This window comes from Chenopodium album, chromosome 17 (assembly GCF_948465745.1).
Source record: "Chenopodium album chromosome 17, dcCheAlbu1.1, whole genome shotgun sequence".
NCBI classification, from domain to species: domain Eukaryota; kingdom Viridiplantae; phylum Streptophyta; class Magnoliopsida; order Caryophyllales; family Amaranthaceae; genus Chenopodium; species Chenopodium album.
This window is the reverse complement of record NC_137850.1, coordinates 46,360,709-46,388,700: the sequence shown is the minus strand read 5'-3', so window position 1 is coordinate 46,388,700 and position 27,992 is coordinate 46,360,709. Positions and strand designations below refer to the sequence as shown.

Here is a 27,992-nt window from a genome sequence, read left to right as displayed (position 1 = left end):
CAGTTTGTGAGCCATGACTATTGTGGCAGATTAAAGAGGCACTAGAATGGATTTTGACAAACAAATGGTTGGCAAAACTCAACAATCCTCTCAGACTATAAAAAGGAAGAAATGGGCAACAATGCAAGCCTAATCTTTGATGGTCTGTCTAACCTATATGCATCATGCAGGGAGTTACACCAGCAATTAGAAGAAACATTCATGTACAGGTGTCAAGAGTGAACTAGTAGTGAAGGAGGCAGACCTGATCACAGGACTCAGAGGCCAGTATATAGAAGGCATCGGGATGATGGCTTACCCAATGATTGTAATACTTCATTAGGGCCAGGAAGTGTTGTTTACTTGTGTAAATAATGATTTGATCATCCAGGAGGTTGATTATTTTTTGATGCATTTTGTCAACTTAGCAATAACATCAATTTAAAGTACTACAACAACCTTAAAAAAAGAGAGGGTGGGGGGGGGGGGGGGGGAGGGGGGATTAAGGACCGATGAAAGACAGCTTTCATACTTACATTACACAGTTCCAAATAAAGCCCAAGCAGTAGCATCTTCTAACAGGTCACAACCTCAGCTTGAACCCCGCAGAAAGATAATCATCCAAATCGTTCCTGAAAAAAAAAACAGAAGTGATTCAGAATAGTCCATAGCGGCAATTACATACAAATAGCCAATCCAAGATAATAGCAATGCTTTCTAATAGAGACGACTACAAAATTACTAATAATCTGCTTCAACAAACATGCAGAAGATTTAAAAAATAAATCCATACTTTGGTGGAATGAGGGAAATGCACTTACAATAAGTGAGCAGATACCTTACCATGAAATGTGTTTCAGCCAAATATATTTCAAGTAAGACTATCTCCTAGCTAATAGCAACTGGCATTTGTTTCAGATATCAATAGTAAGCTATAAGGAATTTTCGTTCCTTAGATAGCAAACACGAAACAAACACGTCATAGATTAATACAGAATATCATAAGAACAACTAGGATATGTTTAACATACATTTTTTAAGAGCAATAAGAATATCATTCAAAGGTATAACTTTAAGGAAAAACAAAACATGCATCTGGATTTGACAGCAGAATAATATGCCTACTTCTTTTTGTTCTTCTTTGGCAAGGCTTTCTTCTCTAGATGCTGCTTCTCTTCAAGCGAAACAAGGCTGCCAACGAAATAAGACATCTCCGAAAATCCATTTGGAATACCATGAGCTGTGAATCTCTCAACATTGTTGGACTTCAAATCATACCAACCAAGTCCCTTACAGTCTATCTCTAACAAAATTCTCCTCCCGTCTTTCGAGTAAACAACCGGTTTAATCTGTACATAAATCCCTAAACTCTGCAGCTGGCAAATTCTAAACAACATAACCCAAGACTCTTTCATTCCATAATCCTTCATCATCCAAATATCGACACTTTCGACTAGAGGATTAGTTAACACACAGTTATTAGGGGGAGGGTGATAAAGAGCACTTGTGTGATGATTAGCCACTAAACATAAACACCCACCCATTTCCAACAAAAGTGGTACCAAATCACTCCTAAAATTTTCATTATAATTGGGGCATTCCATAAGTGAGAATTTCTCAGTGTTAAGATCAAAACTCGCAATGAAATTACATACCAAATCTGATTCATTAGTAATCACAGTATAATGTAAAGCCTCATTAACAAGAACACCATGATAATCTTCACAAAAGATATAATATGGAATACCTTGAATACGTTTTCCATGAATTGGTGTTGAGACTGTATACTTTGGCTTCACTGTAGTAAACTTTGTCATTTATATACTTTTGAATCATCCTCAAAACCTTGTAATCGTCGTTTTTGCTGTCATACCCGAACCCGAACCAGACCGAACCCACTGAAGGTTCTGGAATGTAATTAGAGGGCAACCTACGACATGATTTGATGAGAGGATTGTACAATAAAATGTCGATTTTTGATTTGTCGGAGAAACAGAGTATGCCGTTGCAGGAACCAAAGAATACGACGTCGCGGCGTTGAAGAGGATGATTGAGCTTCGAGAAAGAGACATGGTTACGATGTGGGTGAAGTTCCGCAGAATGAAGAGAGACGTTTTCTGAAGAAATGAGGAGATGACGATCGGAATTGGAAATTAGGGTTTGATTGAGGTGTATTTTGATGAAATTAGGGAATTTGATTAAGGAATTCCAGGGTTTGCAAACGCATTTAAAGCGGAGAAGTGATTTAACAGGTAATCGTGAGAGAATTTCGGTGATGATCTCAGTGGGGAGTGCCGCCATTGTTGCTCAGCTCAAGCTCTGGGTTTGATCAGAGTTTCAAATGTTTTTGTAGTGGGAAGACGAGAAATCAAAGACTCTTTATCAAAAAAAAAAACGAAATCAATAACTCTTTATCTAATCATCTCCCTTTTAAAAAAAAAAAATAAATAAATAAAATAAAGTAAAATTAAACAAATAATTACTTTTTGGAAATACTACAGTAATAAAAGTGGATTGTCAAACACCGCCAACAAAAAATGATCACCACTGCCAACATTTGGTGTGAATGAACAATCATACCCTTACTACTTCACCACCCCTTTATCCTTCTAACAATCCACAACTCCTTCCGGCCGGAGATGAACACTACCCCACCTTGACCGGCGACCCACCACCCCCCCCATGAAGAGATTGACGACTCACTACCTTCCCTCGCCGGCGGGAAGGTGGTGATATTTTTTTTTTTTAATTTCAGAAACCAGTTACCGTGCATTGTAATCGGTTTTGGGCTCCGGTTACCACGCACGGTAATCGATTTTTGGCTCCGGTTATTAGGCTCCGATTACCGTGCACCTTAACCGATTCCATGGTAACCGGAGCCCAAAATCGTTACCGTGCTCGGTAATTGGTTTTGGGCTCAAAAACCAGGTGGTGGGTCGTCTTTAACAGGGATGTGGTGGGTCACCGGTCAGGGGGTTGGTGGTGGTGGTCAGGGTGGTGGAGGTCGTTGCTCGTCAGGTGGTGGTGGTATTAGTCATCAATTAGGGTGGTGGTGTCAAGGTGTTAGTGATTGGTGGCAAGCGGAAAGATAGTGGTGAAGTACTAAGGGCATGGTTGTCCATTTAAACTAAATGTTGGCGGTTTTGATCATTGTACGAAATACTTTAAAAATGGAAAAAAAAATATATGTAGAGGCTAAAGAGGCTAATTTAACAATAATTTACCGAGTATATCATAGATCACATAAATAAATTTTTTTTAAAAATATTCAAAAGTACACCAAATTTAATATGTATAGCTATATCGTGTGGCCACTAATAATGAGAGTTTTTTTTTTTAAAAAAAATAAATAATAAATGTCATGAGAGCTTTTTCGTTAATGTAATAGGGGTTACTTGATCAATGTTATATGGGTTACTCTTCCAATATTGTGGGAGTTATTCGGTCAATGTTATAAGAGTTAGTTCATCACTGTTATAAGAGTTTCTTAGTCAGTATTATAGGGATTATCTAATCTATGTTAGAAGAGTTACTTTCTCCTTTTAAAAGCGGTCACATTATATGACCAGTTGCACACAAAACACCCTCGTTATTCATGAGTATTTTATTTTCATTCTGATTAATGTTTTTCATTTGATCATTGAATGAAGAACAAAAACTAACCTTAAATTAGTTATGTGTATGTGCACCCGAGTGTATATAACAATTTTTTTTTTTTTTTTTTTTTTTTAAAAAAAAAAAGAAGTTAATTTTGCTTAGTTACACTCATAATCCATATATGCTTCGAAGAAGATTCAAAACCTATTGAAAACCAATACCCAACAAAAAAATGAACGCCCAAAAGCCCAAACAAACAAGGTTTGATAAATTCCAACCAAGCCCATAATGCCATACCCAATTACCCTTAATCCCTTACTCTATTCGTGTATTCTATAATCCTGATTTCTCAGTCCACCTCCACCCCAACGCCAGTTGTTCTTCATCGGAAAAAACCCTAGGAGAGAGAAAAACCAGGCATCCTCAACAATGAAGCAAGTACTATCCTCCGACTCCATGGAAATCCCAGATGGGATTGACATCAAGGTCGACGCTAAGATCATCGTCGTTTCAGGACCAAGGGGCACCCTCACCCGCAACTTCAAGCATCTAAACCTTGATTTCCAATTGGTTACCGATGAAGAAGGTAAGAGGAAGCTGAACATTGATTCATGGTTTGGAACCAGGAAAACTTCAGCTGCTATTCGTACTGCTATCAGTCACATTGAGAATCTTATCACCGGTGTTACCAAGGGTTACCGCTACAAAATGAGGATGGTATATGCTCATTTTCCCATCAATGCCAGTATTACTAACTCTAACAAGAGTATTGAGATCCGTAACTTTCTCGGCGAGAAGAGGGTAATCTTTTTTCTCAGTTCATTTTCATGTTCATTAATTTGGTTGCTTGTTGATTATTTTGGAAAGGATCGATTTTTTTTTTCTATGGAATTTATGTTTGTTCTGTTTTTATTATATAATCACTTTTCTTTTTTTTTTTTTTCTTTTTTTTTATTTTTTATTATATAAAAAAGTTGAGGAGTAACTTGAGTTGATAATTTTGTTGCCCTTTTCCAGAATTGTTTGTTATCGTATTGACTGTTTTTGCTTTTCTATATGGGATTGTGTATGTTTTAGGGAGGTTAGAATGGGTAGTATATTTCTGGTGATGAAACATAACAATTGGTTGAACACTTGAGAACTATAGTTATGTATCATAAGAATTGTCACAAAATTCAGTCAAGTTAAAATTGCCATTGTAATCTCAATCCAATCCAATTCAATCTCTTATTGTAAGTGTACACCAGAATATTCAATAGGAATATATCAATTAATTTTGGATAAATTACAACAATAACTAGATTGAATATAGTATATTTTTTCCAATTTCTTATAGAACAACCGCGTCTTTTGATTTAGAGAGCTAAGAAACTGGAGTATTGATTCAACAATCTCTATCGTACCTTTAATTACAATCGAGTACTTTGGGAACATTCCCTTATTTGGTAGAGCTCCAAATGAACAATGAGGTTCTCTTATGTGTAGTATTTTTTATGCTTGCCTGATTTCCTCATACACCATCCATTCTCGTTCCATTCATTTCTAATGCTCGTGGATGCAAGAAGCTAGAAAGTTTATAAATTTATCAACACAATTGTTAATAATATTATGAGTAAATATTAAAGAAGTTGAACATTGTTATTGATTTATGATTCTACCCATTGTTGCAACTATTTTTCTTTACTGACCTGTAAATGTTTTCAGGTCAGGAAGGTTGACATGTTGGACGGTGTTACTATCTTGAGATCCGAGAAGGTTAAGGATGAGCTTGTCTTGGATGGAAGTGACATTGAACTTGTTTCTCGATCTGCTGCTTTAATTAACCAGGTTTTTTTTTTTTTTTTTTAATTTTTATTATTATTTGTGGTTGCATTTTATTCTCGACTTTGCATCACAAGTTTTCTAATTGTCATGTATGTATTTGCTCAGAAATGTCATGTTAAGAACAAGGATATCAGGAAGTTCTTGGACGGTATCTATGTCAGCGAGAAGGGAAGGATTGTTGAAGAGGAGTAATCTATGGCTGAGACTGATTAACATAGCTGAGACTGATTAAATACAATTCTAGGCTGATCAAATAGGAAGGAAATTTTGAGTTAGTGGTACTAGTTTAAGTTTTTTTTTTTTTTTTTTTTTTTTTTTTTTTTCAAATCTTGGATTGACCTCAAATTATGGGGGTCTAAAACACTGTAGAATTAGTAGTTAAATTTTGTTTGATTTGACTAATATGTTCTTTGGGATAATTCTTGTTGATCAATTTCGACATCAATTTATAGTTTATAAATAGATACTGTTTGCGGTTGTTACAGTGAACCTGCATGTTACGTTTGGTTAAATATTGACCTATAATATTGCAACACTGAATTGAGGATGAGTTAGCAAAGAGACGTGAAGCTAATGGAGTGAACAAAGTGGCACTGGAATTGCTCCAAGAAGCTGATATCCTCGTAATCTGATAATCTGAAGAGAGGGATAAGTCTTCGCAGTAAACCTTGGTACTCTCTCCCCTGATAGCTTATATTCACCAAGATCCAGAATTATAATGTCTCTGGAATTTTCCCTTCTAGTGGATTGTTGTTTAAATTTAAAAACATCAAGCTTAAGTAATCCAATAGGCTTGGGGAGCCCAGACAATTTGTTTGAGGACAAGTTGATAGTTTACATATCAAATGCACTTATTCACTTGACTTCAAAAGGTAAGCTTTATGTAAAAATAAGACACGAAAAAAAAAAAAAAAATTAAAGCCGTAGAGTATCAGCTTTTTTTTTATTTTTATTTTTTAATTATTTTTATTTTATTTTATTTTTTCTTTTGAAAGAAAGCTCCGAGAGCAAATTAGATAAATCAAACGAGAGGATCAGCTTGTTCAAGCTCAACTCTAGTCAAGTTTTAATAATTGCTGTCGCGGATTAAGGAGCATAAAGTTTTCACCAATAGAAGTTATCACCATAAGTTCTACAGATGGTATAAATTATTAAATGCACTACAAGAAATGCTTCGAATGGCCCTTTTCTCTGTCCCTTCATGTAAAAATCATAAAAGCTAGGGCTCTAATCGCCACCTTAACCATCTGTCATTCCTAGAAAAGAAAACACATTGGCAAATGTCAGTTTAAGAGATCCAAATATAACCATCAACAAGACCTACATTTAAGTTCAAGTGCAAATTTAACAATGAAAAAAACTCAGTCACAAAGAGATGAGCAATCATCAACAAGAGAACTGCAATTTGCAAGACAAACACAGGCAAAGTACAGGAAATACATAATCATAAACAAGGTTATGCTAATACGGACTATTGGTGAACAAGCTACTGCTGTAAGTGGAAGAAAGTAGAAAAAGTGGACACCCAAAAAAATCAACAAAGCTAATGCCAAAAGCAAACTAAATAATCACAATGCCCCTTTCCTGATTGAAGAGCTTCATTTCGTGAGTCTCAAAGACTCACTACTCTAAGACCTGCATAGTACACAATGGTTAGACCATACCATGCTGTTAATGCTCCAACACTGCACTCCCTATCAACCATGATGTTCTTTACAAATTAATGGCAACCAAGTAGCACAAATTTTCTTGCCCAAGTATCCAGTGCATATAAAAATCAATCAATTAAAATAAATAAATAAATAAATTAGTAATGCTTACACAACTTTACGTGCAACACATATTGCAGAGAAACAGAAGCACGAAACAATAACTATATTTGAATACAGGTTGTGTTGAAAAACAATGTAAATGAGCTAGCCATTGATATACTTTCACCAAATTACATGCACTTAGAGGAACACTCCCATAGGTCAATATACCAATCGAACATAGTAAGAATTGTTCAAACAAGATTATGAGAATAGATACCAAAGCCTTACTCAGAATTCTTCTCCAATCCCAACATATATCAATTTTGTCCTGTCCAGTCCCCATCCTGAGTTTCTGTATCTTACACTGTATCTTTTCCAAGGGGAGGGGAGGGGAAGCGGGAGTGGGAGGGTTCCTTGTTCTAAAGCATTAGCTAGTTGTAGAACTAATAAAAGAAGCATCAATGGTACAGCTAATCACACATAACATAAGATAACATAACATAACATATCATAGCATAGCATAACATAACAAAGTGGCACTGCACACCCTGGAACTTGTAAAGTATCATACTCAATTACTCATATAGGAATCTCTCAGTTTACAAATTTAGCAAAGGCAAAAGAAAAGGGATATAGAAGAATAGACAGAGTTTTGGATAAGCAAAAGTTCATGTAAATAATGTAATACTAAGTATAACCCCACATAACCACAAACCACCTAGTTTGAAGAATTTAACACAATGCATAATTGCATACCAAGGTCGAAGGTCTTTTTAGGTTCAATCTAAATTCTAAATGAACCTTCTAAGGCTTCTTTGTTATTTACAGAATTTTCAAATATGTATGAAGATTTCAGATATGCTGTTCAGTGTTCACCAACATCAGTAAAAAGAAAACACTACTGTTCATTTCAAGTGTAAGGGAACACCACAGTTGATTTATAATGTTTAGAAATAGAAAATTTACTACAAGGCTGAAGCAAAAATAGACATACAAACAGAAGATTCAGATTAATGTAGATGGCTTCATACTTACATTACACAATTCAAAACACATTCCCAGCAGTAGCATCTTCAATCAGGTCATAGCCTCAGCTTGAACCCCATAGACAGAAAATTATCCACAGCACTTCTGAAGAAAAGTAGGGAGAGAGTCAGAAAATTCATTACTGACATTACATTCTAAATGTTCCTTCCAATATAATAACAAAGCTTACTAATAGATGCAAAATACATATGGTATATAAATCAGTATAGTTCTGAGAGTAAAATTGACAAAAAATGGAGTTATTAAGAGCTTCTGAATATACTCCTGATAAACAATAATTTGATATGATGAGGGACTTGTCAGTCATGGCCTCTACTTCATAGGGAAATTGTAAATACCCTTATACCATAAAGTAAGCAAGATCCCTGATAAAAGGCAATAGCAATTGATATGTGGCAATGTGCTAACATGTTACTGTAGGTTTGCAACGACCTAAACATAAGTTAGCTAAACATAAGTTGACTATTGCTTAGCCAAGAGCAATAAGCATCTCTTACAAATCAATAGTAATTTAGTAATCAATTATTAGTTATTTCCCCTGCAAATCAACCAAACAAGTCACAGAAAATACAGAAAAAGCTTTTAAGCAAACAGGATCAAACTCATTGTGTTAAGAGAAAACGCACATTTGAATTTGGAAGCACAGAAAGAAAAATAAATAAATATAGCTAATAACTCAGCTTACTTCTTCTTCTTTGGCAAGGTTTCCCTCTCGGAACACAGCTCATTTCCGATCAAAACAAGGCTGCCAACAAAACTCGTCGTCTCCAAAGCTCCCCCGGGCAGTCCATGAGGTGCAAATTTATCAACATTTTTGGACTCCAAATCATACCAACCAAACTTCAAAGAGTCTATCTCCAGCAAAATTCTTTTCCCATTTTTGGAGTAAACAATAGGCTTGATCTGCAAATTACTCCGAATACAATCCTGGCCAATACTACACAATTTAACCCAAGACTCTTTGTTTCCATACTCCTTCATTAGTAATTATTACCCATAAATCGACACGTTTCAGACCATCCAGTATAATTATTTTATGATAATTCACCATAGCACACAAACATCCACCCAATTCCGTTATTTGTATTATCATATTACTTCCACTCTCATCAACCAATTTCGGGCAATCAATAAGCGAGAAACTCTCAGTCTGAAGATCAAACTTAGCAATGAATTTACCTTCTAAACCACCCACTTCATTGGAGTTCACCATGTAATGTAAAGCCTCATTAACAAGAACACCATGACAATCAGCATAAAGGATATAAAATGAGATACCTTGAACAGATTTCCATGAATTGTTGTTCAAACTATACAATTTCGCTTCAGTGAAGAAAACCTGGTTAGCTGTAAACCCCTGAACCAAACACAAATCCTTGTAATCGTCGTTCTTACTGTCGTACCCAAACCCAAACAACATATAACCAAGACTAGGGTTAGAAATTTGATTGGCAGGGAGATTACGGTACAATTTGATGATCGGATTGAACAAGACGATGTCGGCTTTGGAGGGATCGGCGATGCAAATGATGCCATTGCAGGAGCCAAAGAGGTGAACTTGCTGAGGGTTGAGAGGGTGGTGTAGCTCCGAGAAGGTGATATGGTTATGGTGGGTGTCGAGCTCTGCAGAGTAAAGGAAAGGGTCGTAGAGAAGAAGATGACGATTGGAGTTGGAAATTAGGGTTTGATTGAGGTGAAGTTTGATGAAATTGGGGGTTTTAATTAAGGAATTCCAGGATTTGCAGACGGATAGAAAGCGGAGAAGGGTCTTGACAGGCAATTTAGAGAGAATAATGGCGATTATTTCAGTCGGGAGTGCCGCCATTGCTGCTTGAGCTCGGGCTCAAGTTTGAGGGGTTTAGCAGATATGGTGTAAAGTTATGGCAGACTGATGGAGTATGTTTTTTTTTTTTTTTTTGTTCCCTTCTTGTCCGAAGCTCTGATGTCCGAACCAAGTTAAATACTTAAATTAGTTTTGATCAGGAGGGAAAAAAAAAAGGAAAATGATAAACCTAAGAAACTTAAAAAGGACATATCTATATCTATACTTAGTATTTAAAAACTCAAACCAAAAAGACATGTGTCCTCATCCTATTACACTTCTCCATCTTCTTTTCCAAGCCAATGTGCCACATGTCATCTTATATGTTTAATTTTTTTTTTATTACAATATCTTTCTTCACTCTTTCATTAAACCCTTCATCTTCATCTCCCCTCTTCAATTCAACCATTTTCTTTTCTTATTTAATTTTAGTTCCCCTCACCTTCTTTTTCACAAAGCTTCATTTTGAATCAAAGTCTAAAAAGATAAATTTCTTTAATCATGGTTTTTGTTACACATTACACCCATACTAATTTATTGATATTTCATCACTCATCTCTCAATACAATTATCTATGAACAACCCGTGCATTGCACGGGACAGAAGGCTAGTTAAAGATAAATTACTACTCCATATTAATTACACCGATTTGTGTGTGATTTTGTCATAAATTTTTAACTTAATTCCATTTTAGTAAGTACTGTATATTTGATGATTATACATAGTCCTAGGGGCTAGTGGGCTACCTATATCATTACCAAAAAAAAATAAAAAATAAAAAAAAATTACTTACCTCTTTTTTTTTTTTTTAGTTGACACATATTTCTTTTTATGAGGTTTATTTTAAATTAAAACATTTCCTTTTTGGTTAAGTTTTGTTTTATACCTTGTTTTTTTTAGTGTTACCCCACTTGCTTAATCACACTCTCTCTCTCCTCTCCTTAATATGTGTGCCTAATTTAAATGTGTATACTAAATAGAAATGGAGAAAGTATTACCTTAATCCTAAGTGAAAAAAAAATTGGGATCCAAAATTGATACCCATTGCAACTAATTTCCAATTTTATGATCTAGGAAACTAGATTGAGTTTGATTAGGCCAAGTTAGGTCAACTATATTTCAAATTTGAACAATGCCAAATTATTATGTCCATACAGATAAAATTTGATTCGGGCTTTAACGTGTCGACTTATATCGATTGGTCGAATCTATTTTTGACACCTTTATTGTAATAAGTGAGAGGAAATGGATAGATTGATAAATACATTGGTGCCCAAATTAGAGAGGGCATTTGTACCAATTAGCTAATTTGCTTGGGATTTCCTAAAAAAAAAATAAAATAAAATTTGCTTGGGATTAAACTTGTCAAAATAAAATGTTCATTATCAGCGGCCGATCTAGACTTTTGTCCAAGTGGGTTCAATAAAGTCAAAGTTAACAAAATTTGACCAATGTCGGCGGATTTGAGATATATGATGTTCTAAACACCATCTGTCAAATATATATATATATATATATATATATATATATATATATATATATATATATATATATATATATATATATATATATATATATATATATATATATATATATATATATATATATTTTAAACACTTAGACACAGAAGGAGTATTGCAATATATGCCGTTCTAAAGATGCCATGTATATTTGCCTGCTTTTGTATTTACAAATTAGAAAGAAAATGTGTAGTACGAAAACGACACTAAAACTTCCCTTATTTAATATGTAATTTATGAGTGATTAAGCAAGATATGTGGGTTCAACTGAAGTTCTTTGGGGATTTTCTTGAACAACAATTTCAGCTTTTTGTTGACTTTCCATTGGATTTTGGAATCCAAGTGAGTTCAATTGAACCCTCTCACAAGAAAGTGGCTCCGCCCTTGCTCACTGCACCCATTAAGTTCTTCCCATGTATTTTCTATCCAACGACTACTACTAATCTAATAGCTAGCTATTGGAGTAAAAAGTAGCTAAAATGATAAATAGCTTAAAAGCTTATGTGTCATGGCAAGCTAATTGTCATTTTAGATGCTCTTATGTTATCTAAATAATTTTTACTTGAATACTACATATAAAATAAAAATATTAAGGGTTAACGTTATGCTTTGACATGTGTGAAATTATAAAATGTGCATTAAATTATGGAAAGCATAATAGTGTATTTTGATGATTGGTGCTAACCCTTGCTGAAAAATCTTAGATTCACCATTAATCACAAAAGCTCTCAAAATTGAACTTGGCTCGTTAAACATTTGACTTGTTTGGTGCATATGAGATATCAAGCTCATGTAGTAGTAGGTTGCTCAAGCTTAATTTTACACAAAGTTTCACCTAATTAGTAGAATGCATTAATTTTGATCCATATTAAAAGCAAAATTAAACACAAATAAGTAAATAACTAGAGGTCGTACAAGTACTGAAGTGTTGATGCATTGGCGCCCCCGCAATATCATACGAGTAGTTGACAGATATAACAAATGTACTGACAAAAGAAAGCTACCATAGCTTCTACCATAGCTAACATTCGGTGGTCTTCATACCGAAATCATCTATCCAATGCTCTTCGATCCAATGTTAGCCTCAACCAAGGGTTACTCCACGCTGAGGACAGAGTAAAAAAAAAATGTTTCAGCCTTCTGAAATTAAGATAGCCGTCTTCAAAGCAAAATGACCGTAAAAACAATCATAAGTGCACAAATCAGAATTCTTAACACTGCACAAAGACTAGCAAATTAATATTAGCACGAGCAGTACAAAATATACATGAAAAAAGCCTAGGCTTAAAAACCAAATTCTCCTTCACAAATTTAATAGAATGATAAAAGTTGCTATAGTTTAAGTGTGTCAGAAACTTGATAATAAGGCCACCTTGAGCTTGAGTATAGAACTATAGACAGCTTCTACCAACAAAGAACATACAAGCTTTCTTGCTGGAGTCATGGCCCTTACGAATCATAACTTGTACAGAGTATAAAACTATCTTAATTTAGATCTAAATTCCTTGTGCTATCCCAAGTGCGGAGAGGAAGACATAGGAGCATAGATTATTCTCTAATTTCATAAACTCAAACATTTAATTGGAAACATCACTGTGTGACAATGCAAAATAAAAACACTCCCAATTTCCTCACTAGCGAGACATATGGCCAAGTGTGAACGTGAGAGGAGAACGCCTAGAATTTCATTTTACAAGTATTGCGCTTCCTCAAACCAACAAAAGACTGATAAATGAACCACTTGAACATAATAACTTAATAAGCATAGGTCAAACGAGATGTAAATAACTAAAGCCTCTTCATACTTTAGTAAGGTAACACTCTGAACTCTTTTTATTCCAGCCCTCACTTCCCCCTGAATATCAGTTTGTCCTATCCTGAACAACCTCTCGGCCTCTCCAGTATTTTCAAACGTGATATAAATAACTAAAGCCTCTTCATTTTTTAGTAAGGTAACACTCTGAACTCTTTCTATTCCAGCCCTCACTTCCCTCTGAATATCAGTTTGTTCTATCCTGAACAACCTCTCCAGTATTTTCAAACAATTACTTTTCATGTTTTCAAATGCAAAAATCGGTATGAGAGTTCAATCTTGTGTAGCTTTAACTTGACAAGTCGACATCATCTCATCAAGTATGATAGTTCTAACATCAAGCTTACAATAAGTTATGCTCCATGCTTGGTCTGTATTTTTCAGATTAAATAAGACCATACAATTTACCCAATTTCAAGGCATCGTCCTGAAGATTTATCAAACAAGGAGTGACTGAGTGATTGAGAAAACCTCTTCAGCTGATATCAAACCACAATCTCTACTATATGTATACAAAAAAAGATAACTCAAAGAAGCTAATGAGAACAAAAAAAATAAGATCACAGCAATGTGACTTTCATGCTTACGGCTTACCATTACATAGTTCTGAACTAATTCCCAAAAGTAGCTCAATCAGGTCATAGCTTGAGCTTGAATCCTGTAGAAAGAAAATCATCCAACAGTTTCCTGAAGAAAGGAGGGAGAGCTTTAGAATGGTAACAAAGAACTCCTTATGCCAGATTAAATCATCATAAAATAGTAGCTTGAAGGAACATTCAACATATATGAAAACCTTTACTTAAGTGAAATAAGGGAAACGTTGGCAGTGGCCTCTGCTTTCTCAGAATTACAACAGCTACTATTCGAAACAAAACTCAACAATGTATGAGTACAACAGCAAACAAGAAGATCTAGTCAGAGCTGCAATCCTTGATAAGATTTGAGAGCCATCTATGTATGCATGCTCTTCGAGAGTGCTGGGAACATTAGAAGTATCTAATATGCATGATTGACTTTCCTATAGATTTCACTTTCTTTTTCCAATTACTTGATACAATTACTTGATACAAGTATCACATCCAAGTAATTCTATTAGGTGTTAGACAAATCACACATGTGCACAAGGGATATGGCAAATTGGAAAGGTCATTGGCAAGTTGGAGTACAGAGGAAACAGAACTAAAATCTAATGCAAAAGGCACTCACAAGCTATTCAGGATCCTTCCTTGCACGTTTTGAGTCCAATTTAGGAGGTACATAATTATAAGGAAAAAGAACACTATGGCTTTCAACTTTCAACCAGGTAACGCAACAAGGCACATGCATCACTTACATACATCGATTCTGATTCATTTGAAAAATTCCTCTCTGTATGCTCACCAAACAAGCCACAAAGCAAAACACATCTATCAATCAATCAATCAATCAATCAATCAATCAAAGCCTTAATCCCAAAAGTGGGGTCGGCTAACATGAACCAAATTTGATTATTCCGTGTAGTCATCAACATAAATCTTTCTCCTCCATCCCTTACGATCCAAAACTTCATCCTCACGTAAATCCATGCACTTCATATCCTTCCTCACTCCTTCCAACCAAGTCATCTTTGGTCTCCCTCTTCCTCGTTTAATCCCTCCATGGTCCCACTCTTCCACTCTTCGCACCGGTGCACCCTCGGGTCTCTGTCTTACATGTCCAAACCAACGCAGACGATTTTCCCTTAATTTATCTACAATGCCCGCCACACCTACTTTCTTGCGAATAACCTCATTTCTGATTCTATCTCTTAAAGTGTTTCCACACATCCACCTTAACATGCGCATTTCCGTAACCTCCATCTTTTTAATATGCTCTTTCTTAGAAGCCCAACATTCTGTACCATAGAGCAACACTGGTCTTATGGCAGTCCTGTAGAATTTTCCCTTCAACTTTAAGGGAATGCTGCGGTCGCATAGCACTCCCGTGGCCGCTCTCCATTTAAGCCACCCTGACTTAATCCTGTGGGTCACGTCTTGATCAATGTCACCATTCTTCTGGATGATCGACCCTAGGTACTTAAAACATTCACTCATGGTCAAATCCTTTCCATCCAAACTCACCACTTCATTGCTTGTCCCCCTCTGAGTGCCAAAACGACATACCAAATATTCAGTCTTACTTCGACTTAGCTTAAACCCTCTAGATTCCAACCTTTGCCTCCATTGCTCCAACTTGACATTAACCCCATCCTTAGTCTCATCCACCAAAACGATATCATCTGCGAACAGCATACACCATGGAACCTCATCTTGAATTGGTCTAGTTAATTCGTCTAGAACCGTTGCAAAAAGAAAAGGGCTTAATGCAGACCCTTGATGCAATCCGATTGTAATAGGGAAATCTTTTGTCAACCCTCCGCATGTCCTCACATTTGTTGACACATCCCGATACATATCCTTAACTAGGTCTACATACCTTCGTGGGATACCTTTCTTCAACATTGCCCACCAAAGTATCTCTCTTGGCACCTTGTCATATGCCTTCTCTAAATCAATAAAGACCATATGAAGATCTTTCTTCTTTACCCTATAAAACTCCATCATTTGTCTTATCAAATGGATTGCCTCCATAGTAGATCTCCCAGGCATAAAACCAAATTGGTTATCTGAAATGCTTGTGCATGCCCTCAACCTTTGTTCAATCACCCTTTCCCACAACTTCATAGTATGGCTCATAAGCTTAATTCCTCGATAGTTAGAACAATCTTGAGCGTCTCCTTTGTTTTTATAAACCGGGACCAAGGTGCTCTTCCTCCAATCTTGTGGGATCCTTGTAGCCGTCCATATCTTGTTGAAAAGGTTTGTTAACCAATCAATACCAATCTTACCCAAACACCTCCACACCTCTATCGGTACCCCATCAGGGCCAACCGCCTTCTTAGGTTTCATCTTCCTCAGTGCAATCTCCACCTCTACTCTCCTAATCCTTCGCACATACTCCATGTTGATTTCTTCATCACTCATAGAGGTATCTCCTATCACAACTCCATTACTTCCATTAAATAATTCATCGAAGTACCCCTTCCACCTGTCCTTGATGCCCTCCTCTTGCACTAGGACCATTTGGTTCTTATCTTTGACACACTTCACCATGCCAATATCCTTCCTTGCCTCTTGTCTTCTCTTTGCCATCTTATAAATGATCCTTTCTCCCTCCTTGGAATCAAGCTTTTCATAAACCTCCTGATATGCCTTTTCTTTTGCTTGGCGAACAGCTGCCTTTGCCTTACTCTTAGCCTCCTTATACGCTGCAAAGGTTTCATCACTCCTACATTTTCCTAAGGCTTGATAGCATTCCCTTTTTTGCTTAATTACTGCTTTCACCTCTTCATTCCACCACGAAGTATCTCTCTGTACCGAAGTTCTTCCCCTTACTTCCCCTAAGACCTCTTTGGCCACTCTTAGGAAACAGTTCTTCATTCGTAACCAGGTCATGTCCGGATCCACCTCTCCATCCCAATCCGCTTCTTCAATTACCTTTTCTGTAAAAACCTTAGCTTTTGCATCCCTTAGGGTCCACCATCTTATCCTTGGTTCTTCTTGTCTAACTTTTTTCTTCGCCTTCTCTTTCAGACGAATAGTCATTACCAATAGCCGGTGTTGGGTGACCACACTCTCCCCTGGGATAACCTTACAGTTTATGCAACTTTGTCTATCTATGCTCCTTGTGAGCAGGAAGTCTATTTGAGTTGCATTTGCTCCATTCCGAAAAGTTATCAAGTGTGAATCCCTCTTCTTAAACCAAGTATTAGCCAAAATTAAATCATATGATTGGGCAAAATCCATAATAGCTTCACCACCGGCGTCCCTCTGCCCATACCCAAAGCCTCCATGGACACTCTCATAGCCATCTCGGCTCGCCCCAACGTGCCCATTTAGATCCCCTCCAATATATAACTTCTCTGAGTGGTGGACACCCTGCACCACCTCGTCTAGGTCCTCCCAAAATTGTCGTTTCTCTTCTGCATCTAAACCCACTTGGGGAGCATAAGCACTGATAACATTCACAATCTCCTTGCCACATAGCAACTTCAGCCTTATCAACCTATCGTTCTTCCGATAGACCTCGATCACCTCTTTTGCCAACCTCTCATCGAGAACCACACCAACTCCGTTCCTAGCTCCACCATTCCTTGTTCTGTGGCTCGTTTCTTGCCCAACATACCATACCTTATACCCCAAAACCAAGCCTCGAGCTCCTTCTCCTGTCCATCTTGTCTCTTGGAGGCACATGATGTTCACGCGTCGTCTTTTCATTACTTCTACCAATTCTGCTGATTTTCCCGTAAGAGACCCCACATTCCAAGAACCAATCCGCAAACTAAATTCTTTTCTCCCACGCTCCCTCCTGATCCCAACTCCAAGTCCTTGATTATTTGACACCACAATTGGGCAATATGGCGCGTCGCTTCTGGGCGACGACCTAGCAACCCTTACATACTTATCACTGCACCCGGGTCTGGGAAGTGCAGCGCGTCGCTCAGTAGGGAACGCCCCAATGGCACGCCCTTGCTCATTTGACACCACACTCGGGCAATGTGGCGCGTCGCTTCTGGGCGACGACCTAGCAACCCTTGCATACTTATCACTACACCCGGGTCTAGGAAGTGCAGCGCGTCGCTGAGTAGGGAACGCCCCCACGAAAATATCTGTTTGGCTCATGTCATGGGATGTGACGAAGTTTTATACTGGCTGTCACTGGCCTACCGTAACCCTCCTCCTTTATCCAGGCTTGGGACTGGCAGCGGGAAACCCACTGGCGGAGTTAAACACATCTATCAAATAACAATTAAATATTAAGAACTTTAAACAGCTAGTGAGGATCCAAGACATCCTCATATATGTGAATAAATTTATGCATTTGATCTTTTGAATATATGCAACTATGCAAGGAACATAAGCTAAAAAGTTTTTGTTACTTCTTAGTGTTCTTTCTTGGCATTGACGATCTGGTACCACAATCAGACTTCTGCTTGTTAATCTCCAAGGATACAAGGCTACTCACGAAAAACCCAGAAGATATTGGTGCTTCTGGCAGTCCCTTAAACGGACTAAAACTCTGGGTCTCCAAATCATACCAACCAAGCCCCAAAGAATCATACTCCAACAAAATTTTTCTCCGGTCTTTAGAGTAAACAATAGTCCTAATCTGTAGATACATCCCAACACTCGCCGTCTGGGGAATACTAAATAACCTAACCCAGGACTCTTTCTTCCCATACTCTTTCATCAGCCACAAATCAGCGCGATTCATTCGAAAATCAATTCTATCAACCGGATCCTCGAAAGGGGAAGCAGGTACTAATGTACGATACATAACCATCAAACACAAACACCCACCCAGCTCACCCAAATCCAAACACCCACCCAACTTATCATCATAATCCGGGCAGTCCATGATCGAGTAAGTCTCGGTCTTAAAATCGAAACTGGCTATGAACTTGCATTGCATTTGTAGTTCTTTAGTAACCACAATGTAATGCATAGCCTCATTAACAAAAACACCATGTCGATACACAAATAACAGAAAATATGGGATTCCTTGTACACATCTCCATGAATTTTCCCTCAAACTATACACTTCAGCCTTACTATGGTGAACCTCACTGTAATGACTGTCCTAAATCAACCTCAAAACCTTATAATCATAGTTTTCGCTATCGAAACCGAACCCAAACACCAAAGTCTTATCATTCCCAGGGTTATGAGTACGATTGGGCGGAAGTTTTCGACGAAATTTCGTCACTGGATTGAACAAGAAAATGTCGTTTTTGGGTTTATCGGAGATGCAAATGACGCCGTTGCAGGATCCTACAAAGTTTATTTCGCGGTGTTTAAGAGGGTGATCGAGCTCCGAGAATAGGAGGTGATTGTGGTTGAGATCGATATCTGAGAATATGAGATGATTATGGTGGAAATTGGTATCGGAAGAATGATCAGAGGAGAAGGAGAGGAGAAGATTACGATTGGAATTGGAAATTAGGGTTTGATTGAGATGAAGTTTGACGAAATTTGGGGATTTGATTAGGGAATGCCATGATTTGGAGACGCACTTAAATTCTAGAAGTGATTCTACAGGTAATCTAGAGAGAATTTCAGTGATGATCTCAATTGGGAGAGTCGCCATTGTTGTTGCTCAAACTATGGCAGTTTTTGAGGGTTTGAAAATGAAAACAGCAGTTTAATACCAGTAGTATTACTACTACTGCTATATTTGTTTTGATTTTCCCTCCCTTTTACGGGTTATATAAGTTAAGTACGAGTAGAGTATTACATAATTAGATTACACTTGTTTGACGTGCCGGTTGAATTGGGTTTTGGGTTGATGTATATAATTACTAGGTTAACACCCGTGCTATACACGTATTTCGTAGTAATTTATCTTTCGATATTTGTAAATTTGTTTTCATTTTTTTTAAGTTCAAAATGTTCATAAGTTTCCTTATCATTCCATTTTAAGATTATAACTTTTTTTTTTTTTTTTTTTTTTTTCTCTTTAGGAATTTCTAGATGATACTTGAGGACTTCTAAGTAAAGCTCAAATTGGTAAATCTAGTAGTATTATTTTTATTCTTTTTGTCATATTTATTATTAATTTTAAGAAATATAATAGTTTAGATTAATGTCATTGGGATTCCTTTATGAATTTTCCCTCAAACTACACACTTCAGCCCCACTAATCCACTATAGAGTATAGACGACTCAACTATCAACTTATTTAGACTGAAATACAAAATATTGTGAATTTTGGTTATGTTTCTAGCTTATCTATGAGAAATAGATCGAGCATAAACTCCCTACATCCAGCCATCCAGGAATAATTGCTGTATACTGCTTTTCAAGCTCAATTCTACACCATTCCACTGAATGCTGCACATAAGTTTCCATCGAACTCAATGTTGCTATAAAACTACAGACAGGATTAAACTCAAATAACTAGATTTAACACAAGAAACTACGAGAAGTTCATAATCTACTGTACTATTTGTAAGTTAGCATGGCTTACAGTAGAAAAGATTTACCCACAGTAGCTATCAAAAAGAAAAACCAAACTACTACGCTGTCTTTTTCAATTTTCTCTCCTATGGAATCACTACGTAGCCAGTGCTCCAATGGCCACCTCGATCAGGCCCTCGGCCATGGGTCAATCCTGGAATAGAAAACAATTAAGTTGAGTTACGCCTCAGCTCATGAATCCTTGAACTCAAACATAGAAAAACAACAAGGCAAAACAGCTAAAAATAAAAGCAAATTATTATCAATACAGAAGGCCATATATAATTTGCCTCCATATCTCACACCATATATAGCCCACAAGAAAATATGCTTCAATCAAGTGCACGGGCTCAACCTTTTCGGGTTTAGCAAAGGCCACAAAAACACAAGAGTCAGGGTTGGTCATGCCTAAACTGCTTATTCACAATCAAATTAAGCACCAGCCACCTTTATCCTTGTGATTCTTATTTAGTCCTGTTATTGGGAAAGTTATGGAAGGTGAGCAGATCAGTTGGCAAGCATATCCAAACCTATTGCAGAGAATTCTTCTTGAACCAGAAGCCGGTGACATTAAGATATACACTCCTTGTAGTATTGTCAATTGTGTGGTTAGCTTCTGGGTCCAAGAGATCCAAAAGGTTTTTCTGTTGAAATAAGTAGTCCAACATACAACCTAAATAAAGGCTCCTATATTCCAAGTTTATGATTATTAATGTTACCACCTTGGGGATCCAGTATTCCAGTATACACATCTTATTATAGATGGCAATTAAGAAAGAACAAATAAACTTCATGGATTTTATATTTACAATGCAAGGAAACCCAATTAAGGTTCTTATATTTACAATGCAATGAAACCCAATTAAGGTCCAGCATGCACAGAAGTTACGTTTATGTTTATCCCATAGCACTTAGATGATGGGTCTTTCCAGGAGATAGGGGGACTATATAGATCTATTTACCTTTCCTTCATAATTTTATTTATATATATAAAAAAAAAGAACCAGCTCTTACCCTTAATCAGTCTCTCTAGTTAATGGTACATGCCACATGTATTCATCCTTAGTTACTCTTTTAGTCCCAATTGGAATTGCGAGGGTACGGTACTTAAGAATCACAAACATAACTGGTTTATAAGGTTTTAATAAACAATAGTCATGGCACTAATTAATCAAGCAGTTGGACAAGGTAGTGCTAAAAGAAATTTAGACTGCAAATTCAACTTGCATACCTACTTACATAGTCCTTGAGCTCCCATCTTCAGTTAGGTGATAGGCTGATAGGCTCATAGCTTCAGCTTGAAACCCGCAGAAAGAAAGTTATCTGAAGCATTACTGCAGATTTAAAAAAAAAAAAAAAAAAAGCTTCAGAATGAATACTTCCATTGCACAATGCTTACGAAGTTACAATTTGATCCTCCCAAGATCATAGCAATGCTTACTAAGCTAAATGTAGTTTCAAACAAAAAGAAACAAGAATGATACTTAGTACAAACATATTACACAAGATGTTCAAATTAGAAAAAGTAAAGAATAGAAAGCAAATACCAGTAATAAAGAGATATATACTGAATATACTCTAATTAGTTTTAATCAGATTTAAACATTATGATATATATATATATATATATATATATATATATATATATATATCTATTATTCGAAATTAGTAAATTATATACTTAGGTGAGACAAGGCAAACAATGGTAGTAGGCCAAAGCGCCTAGTGTTATGCGTTCTAGACTTCCAACAAATATCATAACAATAGCAGCGAGTTAGTGCATACCCTGAAAACAACAATAAAAATGCCCAAAACATGATCTAATCTAACATGCACTGTGACCATCCAAGCTGTTAGGATTAGTCTACATAAGTACATAACTACATTGAAATAACAAGCTAAACAACTCCAAAGACATTATTTCAAGACGAGACATGGGTTGCGATTATAGGCCAATAGGCACAAAAGATAGCTGAAAATTCTGTATACCTCTTTTTGTTCTTTACTGGCAAGGACTCCGTATTAGAACGCTGCTTATCTTCAAGCGAGACAAGGCTGCCCACAAAAAGTGCAGCATCGAAAAACTTATTTGGCAGCCCGTGGGATATGGTTTCCGTAACTTCTTTGGACTCAAGATCATACCAAGCAAACTCAGAATAGTCTTTCTCCATCAAAATTCTTCGCCCGTCTTTGGAGTAGACAACAGGCCTAAGACATAGACAACTTTGAATAATGTTCATCTCGCAAATACTAAACAACTTAACCCAAGACTCTTTGTTACCAAACTCTTTCATTACCCATAAATCAGCACGATATAGTATTTGATTACCTAACTCAACACCTGGAGGAAACATATGAGCATAATTATCAGTATGATAATTCACCACTAAACACAAACAACCACCCAATTGTTTCAAGTACAACTCTAAATACTCCAAAGGATTCCTCAACGTAGCATCATAATTAGGGAAGTCCATAAGCTCGAAACTCTCGGTTCGAAGATCGAAACTAGCAATGAACTTACACGACTTGGAATCCGACTCCATATAATTCACCATGAAATGTATAACCTCATTAAGATAAACACCATGACGATCACCATAGAGGACATAGTACGGTATACCTTCAACACATTTCCATAAATGATTTTTCAGACTATACAATTTCGCTTCATTGTTAAAAGACACCTCAGATTTCAACCCCTGAACAATCTTCAAAACCTTGTAATCGTCGTTCTTACTGTCGTACCCAAACCCAAATAATACAGCTTCATGGATAAGATTTGGAGTTGTTCGATCGGCGGGAAGCTTGCGGTGTGAGTTGGTAAGAGGATTGTATAAGACGACATCGTTTTTGGAGGGATCGGAGATGCAAACGACGCCGTTGCAGCAGCCAAACAAGTAGAGTTTCTGGGTTTCAAGAGGGTGGTTGAGCTCAGAGAAATAGAGGTGGTTATGGTGGAGATTGAGGTCAATTTCGGCGGAATGAAGTGAGGAGCATTCTGACCATTTGAGGACATGATGATCGGAATTTGAAATTAGGGTTTGATTGAGGTGGAGTTTGATGAAATTGGGGGATTTGATTAAGGAATACCAGGATTTGCAGACGCATTTGAAGCGGAGAAGTGATTTAACAGGCAATCGTGAGAGGATTTCAGTGATTATCTCAGTAGGAAGTGCCGCCATTGTTGCTCCAGTTGAAAGTTTGGCTTAGTTTGAAATCCTTTATATTTTTGCTTATATACAAGTATATATTTTGGGAAACGTAACGGACGTTAGCAAGCTTTTGACATTCCTTTGATGTTTCGTATCCATGTTTTTTTACTAATACTCCGTTATTAATGTAATAAGTGAATTTATGGAGTAATATGAAAGGAAATGTTTATTTCTTAATGCAATTGTTGAATATACTTTTTATAATTGATGATACAGAGACATAGAATTTGTGTATAATAACTTATAAAAAAGATGAAAAAAAATCAATTAGTGTATAATTATTGATGTAATAATAAAATGAACAATAAAATTGCATAGATTAGTTGGTGATGTGTGCTGTAGGACCAAGTTCTGTGAGTATTTTATTTTTTTCTTTTCAAAATGGAGCAAATAATTGAGACAAAAGAAGTAACATTTGAAAACTTAAATTTTAAGAAAGTATAAACTAGTTGACAGGACAATTACATCATTATTTGATTGATTTTCGTACCAGGTCAAGTTTCATTGTTTTTCAACATTTAAAAAAACTTATGCAAGGTGTAGCAGTTATGAAAAGTGTATTACCTCATAAAAGTGTCTTAGACATAAGGTGCCAATCTGAGCATATTATTAGGAAGGACAGAATAAATATCCAATACCTCATAATCTCATCACCAAAATATCAACAAGCCAATCTACTGCAAATGATCAACCTTTTCAGTTCTTTGCAAATGCAACAAAAAACACAACAGCTAAAATTGGTCACAGTTCTATCAGTAAGAGAACCATCTCTTATTACAAGCTGAAAGGAAGAAATGTCTACATGCTGCATATTCACATCAGATTGGCACCTGTCACCTTGTATCATAAATCTGGGTCATATATCATTTGGAACACTGAGTAATTCAGCCGTCAAGAAATTCATGGACGGCGAGAAATCAAGCATCAGTAGGCATGCCTATCTAGACCTACAGGATAGAGTTTTACTTCAGTTAGAAACAATGCCCATTATGATAACAATACACGCCTAAAAGAACAGTCAAGTTGGAAGTTGATGACCATGGGTCCAAAAGTTCAAGAGATCCAAAAGGTTCTCTCTTGCAGTGGATAGTCCAACAAGCTGATCAACGGCTTGAATATACCAAATTTATGACTTTTAGATCACCTTGGATTTAGTTTACACATCTTATGGAAATCAAAGGAGGACAAACTTAATAAAATGCAGTAAAACCACTTAAGGGAAAGATCTATTGCATCAGTAGTACTCTGCCAGTTTATACTGCAAGCACAACGTGCAAAGAAGCCAGTAACAAGATACGTAACGAAGTTTTGGATCTAGAAAGTTCTAAGATGATGCAAATAAACAGGAAGAGTATATTGTCACCAACAAACCAGATTTTACAGAGTATTTCTATTCACAAAAGACTGATTAATACCATTCCCCTTCCAATATCAGTTTGGTTCTCTTACTGACTCTGGTATTTGCAAGGTATTGTTATCGAAAGGTATCTCTGTTAAAGTCTAGCTAAAGAAAACAATCAAGGGTAAAAAACAAGGGTTGAAGACAATACTTTTGAAGAAGCAAAAGTTAAAAGACTCTTAAAATTTAAGCAAAGCATAGAACCAACACGTTGAGGGTTTTTACTTTTAGTATCACCCCTAAATAGGTTAATGCCCGTTCTATATTTATCAGCTTGAAACATATTGTTTTGTCCAATTTAAATATAATACGTAGTATATGAAGTATATGGATTTTGTAAGCAAATATTCAGGTTTTCTGCTTAGGCAAAATACATGCAACACAAGAACACTATGATTCTTTTCAAAGTCATTTAGTCAAGGCCTTCAAGGATACAACAGGGCTAATGAAGCAACTGAACAAGAAAACTTTAATACTTACTTACAGTAATATAGTTCTGAACTCCCAGCATAAACAATAGGATCATAGCTTCAGCTTGAAACCCTTAGCAAGAAAAGTATCTGAATCTTTACTGCAGAAAAGAAAGCAGAGCTTTAGAGTGTGAATTAAGTCCTATTCACTGCATATAATATGGTATTTCCAAGATAATAACAATGCTAACTAAATAGATGCAAAATCACTTAACATGATTTATTTAGTTTCAATTTTATAATAAAGAGTATAACAAAATAATAACAATAATACTAATAATTGACATAATATTATTACTCATAGGTGTTAAAGATCGAAATTATCTATCAGTAATAAGGAGATACTGAACATATCCTACATCAAGTTATAATAGGATTCAAATTGAAGAAACACTGTCAAATGAATATCTCCAATTTAAACAATAAGGGAAACATGGGTAGCGGACCTAGACACCTAGTGGCCTCTGCATTCTAGAGTTCCAGACGCAAGAAAAATCATATACGAGTACACAACAATTTAGAGTAATCTCTGATAACAGCAGACGAAATGCACTTTTATACATTATTAAATCTAACAGGTTAATGACTTTCATCTTGATCAGAGCAATGGACATCCCTAGCAAACATGGACGAAAAGCTATTAGGAATTTCTCCATGATCTATATCTGTAGCAATTAGGAACCAAACAAGTCATAAGACACAGGATAAGCACAAATATTTTAAAAAAAGTTATATATGCACAGAAAATCAATAAATGTTCTTATTAGTGTTTAGACAGTTTACTAGTTTTTGTTCTTCCTTTTCACAATTCCAGTCGGGTGCGGCTTAAATTCAAGTGAAACAAGGCTGCCCACGAAATAATCAGTGTCGAAATAAGTATCAGGCAGCCCACGAACCGTGACTTTCTCAAATTTCCCGGACTCTAAATCATACCAACCAGCCTCCAAACAATCCATCACTATCAAAATCCGCCGCCCGTCTTTGGAGTAGACAACAGGGGTAAAACCAACAAATCTCTGAATATCAGGCAGGTTGCACACACTAAACAGTTTAACCCAGGACTCATTGTTTCCATACTCCTTCATCACCCACAAATCAGCTCGTTTGAGTTCACGATTACACCCATCATCATAAAAAATAGGCATCATAATAGCATTATCTCTAGTAAGATACGCTACCACAACAGATAAACACCCACCCAATTCCCTCAAATGAAATTCCACAAATTCCCAATAAGTCTTTATCTTTTCATCATGGATAGGGCAGTCTATAAGCGAGAAACTCTCGGTCCGAAGATCGAAACCAGCAATCATCTTACATTGCTGCAATTCCAATTCATCAGAACTGACAATGTAATGTAAAACCTCATTAACAAGAACACCATGACAATCAGCAAAAGGGAGATAATAAGGATGCGGAATACCTTGAACAGATTTCCATGAACTGTTGTTCAAACTATACAATTGAACTTCATCATAACTAGATTTGCCACAATTATACCTTTGAAGAATCCTCAAAACTTTGTAATCGTCGTTGTTGCAGTCATACCCAAATCCGAACAACACAAAATCATGTTTTGGGTTCCGATTACGTTTGACAGGGAGTTTACGATATGATTTAGTAAGAGGATTGAATAAGAATACGTCGATTTTGTGGTAATCAGAAATGCAAATGACGCCATTGCAGGAATTAAAAAATTCGACATCCTCGTATTCGAGAGGGAGGTCGAGCCCCGAGAAGGAGAAATGGTTATGGTGGAGGTCGATCTTGGAAATGAAAAAAGAGGAGTCTGCTGATGATTTGAGGAGATAACGATCGGAGTTGGAAATTAGGGTTTGATTGAGATGAGATTTGATGAAATTAGGGGATTTGATTAAGGAATTCCAGAATTTGCAGACGGATATAAAGCGGAGTAGTGATTTTACAGGTAACCGTGAAAGAATTTCGGATATTATTTCTGTCGGAAATTCCGCCATAGTTGCTCAATCGAAATTTCTCAAGCTCTGAGGGTTTAGCAAGGCTTTATAGCAAAGTAACGGGTATTGGCAATTTGGTTTATATGCAAAAATAAAAAATAAAAAATAAAAAATAAAAAATAATAAAATAATAAAATTTAAAATAAAAAGAATTGGGCTTTAGCCCATAGGAACTATTGCATAATGGATAAAGTGGACCAGCCTAAGCCCAACTATATTTGTGAGTCATCATTAATACTAATAACATAATACTAAAACTGATACTAAGATGACACATGTCACTCTCTCTTATTTTCCTCCAAAACAACATTTTCCATAAATACAAATAAAATAAAATAAAATAAAATAAATGCTAACTTTATATTTCTTTTTATGTCTTTTTGATTGACAACTTATTTAAGACAATAAAATTATACTCTACATATATTTAGTTTATATATTAGGAAAATGTTATACATAGCCCTTAGGGCTACATATAAGCATTAAATTTACACTTAAAAATCGTAAAAAGTTGAGAAATTATCAAAATATAAACACTAATA

At 36.2% G+C, this 27,992-nt stretch overlaps 3 protein-coding genes, 1 long non-coding RNA gene and 1 pseudogene across 5 annotated transcripts; 1 reads left to right on the top strand and 4 right to left on the bottom strand.

The window, feature by feature from the left end:
• The first annotated feature begins 3,938 nt into the window (after positions 1–3,938).
• Positions 3,939–5,706, top strand: LOC145588238 (large ribosomal subunit protein uL6-like). Its single transcript, XM_081644886.1, has 3 exons — positions 3,939–4,377; positions 5,281–5,403; positions 5,506–5,706. Exons 1-3 carry the CDS (start codon positions 4,006–4,008, stop codon positions 5,590–5,592), a joined length of 582 nt encoding a protein of 193 aa, XP_081501012.1. The 5' UTR covers positions 3,939–4,005; the 3' UTR covers positions 5,593–5,706.
• A 778-nt stretch (positions 5,707–6,484) lies between these two features.
• Positions 6,485–10,120, bottom strand: LOC145588237 (uncharacterized). Its single transcript, XR_014101563.1, has 3 exons — positions 8,887–10,120; positions 8,190–8,285; positions 6,485–6,656 (listed from the first exon to the last, which is right to left on the bottom strand). It is a non-coding gene; the product is annotated as an uncharacterized LOC145588237 (long non-coding RNA).
• Positions 10,121–18,309: 8,189 nt separating this feature from the next.
• On the bottom strand, positions 18,310–19,521 carry LOC145589151 (F-box protein CPR1-like; annotated as a pseudogene).
• A 641-nt stretch (positions 19,522–20,162) lies between these two features.
• On the bottom strand, positions 20,163–23,575 carry LOC145589150 (F-box protein CPR1-like). Its single transcript, XM_081645704.1, has 2 exons — positions 22,380–23,575; positions 20,163–20,304 (listed from the first exon to the last, which is right to left on the bottom strand). The coding sequence occupies exons 1-2, from the start codon at positions 23,573–23,575 to the stop codon at positions 20,163–20,165; spliced, it is 1,338 nt and encodes a 445-aa protein (XP_081501830.1).
• A 679-nt stretch (positions 23,576–24,254) lies between these two features.
• Positions 24,255–27,589, bottom strand: LOC145588236 (F-box protein CPR1-like). Of its 2 annotated transcripts, none has more exons than XM_081644885.1 (3): positions 26,258–27,589; positions 25,485–25,575; positions 24,255–24,552 (listed from the first exon to the last, which is right to left on the bottom strand). In XM_081644885.1, the coding sequence occupies exons 1-2, from the start codon at positions 27,448–27,450 to the stop codon at positions 25,527–25,529; spliced, it is 1,242 nt and encodes a 413-aa protein (XP_081501011.1). In that variant the 5' UTR covers positions 27,451–27,589; the 3' UTR covers positions 24,255–24,552; positions 25,485–25,526. The 2 variants fall into 2 exon arrangements, with proteins under 2 accessions (XP_081501011.1, XP_081501010.1); XM_081644884.1 differs by having other exon boundaries at positions 25,489–25,575.
• Between the last annotated feature and the right edge of the window lie 403 nt (positions 27,590–27,992).

Bases quoted from the DNA above. Each gene is read 5' to 3' on its own strand.
- LOC145589150 (XM_081645704.1), bottom strand. From the start codon at position 23,575: ATGGCGGCACTTCCTACTGAGATAATCACTGAAATCCTCTCACGATTG. The intron at 20,305-22,379 runs GTATACAGAATT...TCCTGTCTGTAG, and splicing joins CCAGTAAAGAACAAAAAGAG to TTTTATAGCAACATTGAGTT.
- LOC145588236 (XM_081644885.1), bottom strand. From the start codon at position 27,450: ATGGCGGAATTTCCGACAGAAATAATATCCGAAATTCTTTCACGGTTA. The intron at 25,576-26,257 runs GTAAACTGTCTA...TCTTTTCTGCAG, and splicing joins AAAAGGAAGAACAAAAACTA to TAAAGATTCAGATACTTTTC.
- LOC145588238 (XM_081644886.1), top strand. From the start codon at position 4,006: ATGAAGCAAGTACTATCCTCCGACTCCATGGAAATCCCAGATGGGATT. The intron at 4,378-5,280 runs GTAATCTTTTTT...AAATGTTTTCAG, and splicing joins ACTTTCTCGGCGAGAAGAGG to GTCAGGAAGGTTGACATGTT. The intron at 5,404-5,505 runs GTTTTTTTTTTT...GTATTTGCTCAG, and splicing joins CTGCTGCTTTAATTAACCAG to AAATGTCATGTTAAGAACAA.